Consider the following 1278-nt stretch of genomic DNA (forward strand, 5'->3'; position numbering starts at 1 on the left):
AGAACCTTGAGGAACTCCACATGTGATAATACAGAGTTCAGATCTTATATCATTTATTTGTACAAACTGTTTTCTATCTTTCAAATAGCTAGATTGTATTTTCACAAATTCTGTCTGCATTATCTCCAAAACCTGTTCAATACCTTTACCTAAACAAAAATTGTGGCATCATCTACAAATAGTCCTGACACATTTACCAAGTCATTCACATATAAAATAAATAACTTAGGTCCCAGTACAGAACCTTGAGGAACTCCACATGTGATAATACAGAGTTCAGATCTTATATCATTTATTTGTACAAACTGTTTTCTATCTTTCAAATAGCTAGATTCACACCGTAGTGCTGATCCTCTAATGCCATATCGATTCAGCTTTTTAAGAAGAATACTGTGGTCATTAGTAACAAATGCTTTTTTAAATCAACATAAATACTAACACAGTATTGTTTTCAATCAACAGCCATTGTTATCTGTTCCATCAAGTCCATGAGAGCCATTGATGTTGAATTATTTACTCTAAACCCATATTAACTGCTACTTAAAATATTTTTTTCTTTGATAAATTGATCTAATCTGTTTACAAATAATTGCTTTAATTTTTTTTTGAAAACTGTGGTAATATGGATATTGGTCTCTCATTATTAAACACATTTCTCACCATTCTTACAGAGAGGAATTACCTTAGCTGTTTTCATATTATCTGGAAATATTCCTGTTGAAAATGATATGTAAATGGCTACATAACACAACTGATTACATCATTCACTAACATCATATCCATGTTAACCCAAACTTTTGATCTTAAAACTTGATCTTGATATTAAAGTGAAAACATACAGTATAGTGTTTGTATTGAGAATCCTACCTGGAGCAGCTGCATGATGCTCTAGTCCCCAGATCATTAAAGTTCCACATGTTAACTCCATTTGGCACTTCCTTTGTTGGCGTCCCATCAGTTTGCTGATTTGGTCTGCAGGGAACGAAAACAAGACAACCACCTCAGCTCCAGTGTTGTAAATCCTGTCTGGTACAGTGTTGAAGGGAATTCATGATCAATGGGCCTCATGCAAGAACCGTTCGTACGCACAGATTTGTTCTTAAGTTTTGCGTATGAGTGATTTAGGAGAATTTGTGGCATTCACAAATTTTTTCATATTCTAAGATTTTCTTCAGATTCTAACAAAATTTACGAGTGGTCCAGACCTGCCGTATATTTTACGAGCAGTCAGTCTGCTGTTATCCAGACGGGTTTTCTTCACTAATAACTTTATATTTC

At 33.9% G+C, this 1278-nt stretch overlaps 1 protein-coding gene across 3 annotated transcripts in view; it reads right to left on the reverse strand.

The window, feature by feature from the left end:
- The window catches only part of LOC106514421 (mediator complex subunit 13L), a 115313-nt gene that overhangs the window by 16110 nt on the left and 97925 nt on the right, over positions 1-1278 (reverse strand). For all 3 annotated transcript variants that reach the window (XM_014003676.1, XM_014003677.1, XM_014003675.1), the window contains exon 9: positions 868-972. In XM_014003676.1, the coding sequence (XP_013859130.1) occupies positions 868-972 (105 nt within the window). The remainder of the gene's footprint in view (positions 1-867; positions 973-1278) is intronic.

The sequence above is a fragment of the Austrofundulus limnaeus genome, unplaced genomic scaffold, assembly GCF_001266775.1.
Source record: "Austrofundulus limnaeus strain Quisiro unplaced genomic scaffold, Austrofundulus_limnaeus-1.0 Scaffold20, whole genome shotgun sequence".
NCBI lineage: Eukaryota > Metazoa > Chordata > Actinopteri > Cyprinodontiformes > Rivulidae > Austrofundulus > Austrofundulus limnaeus.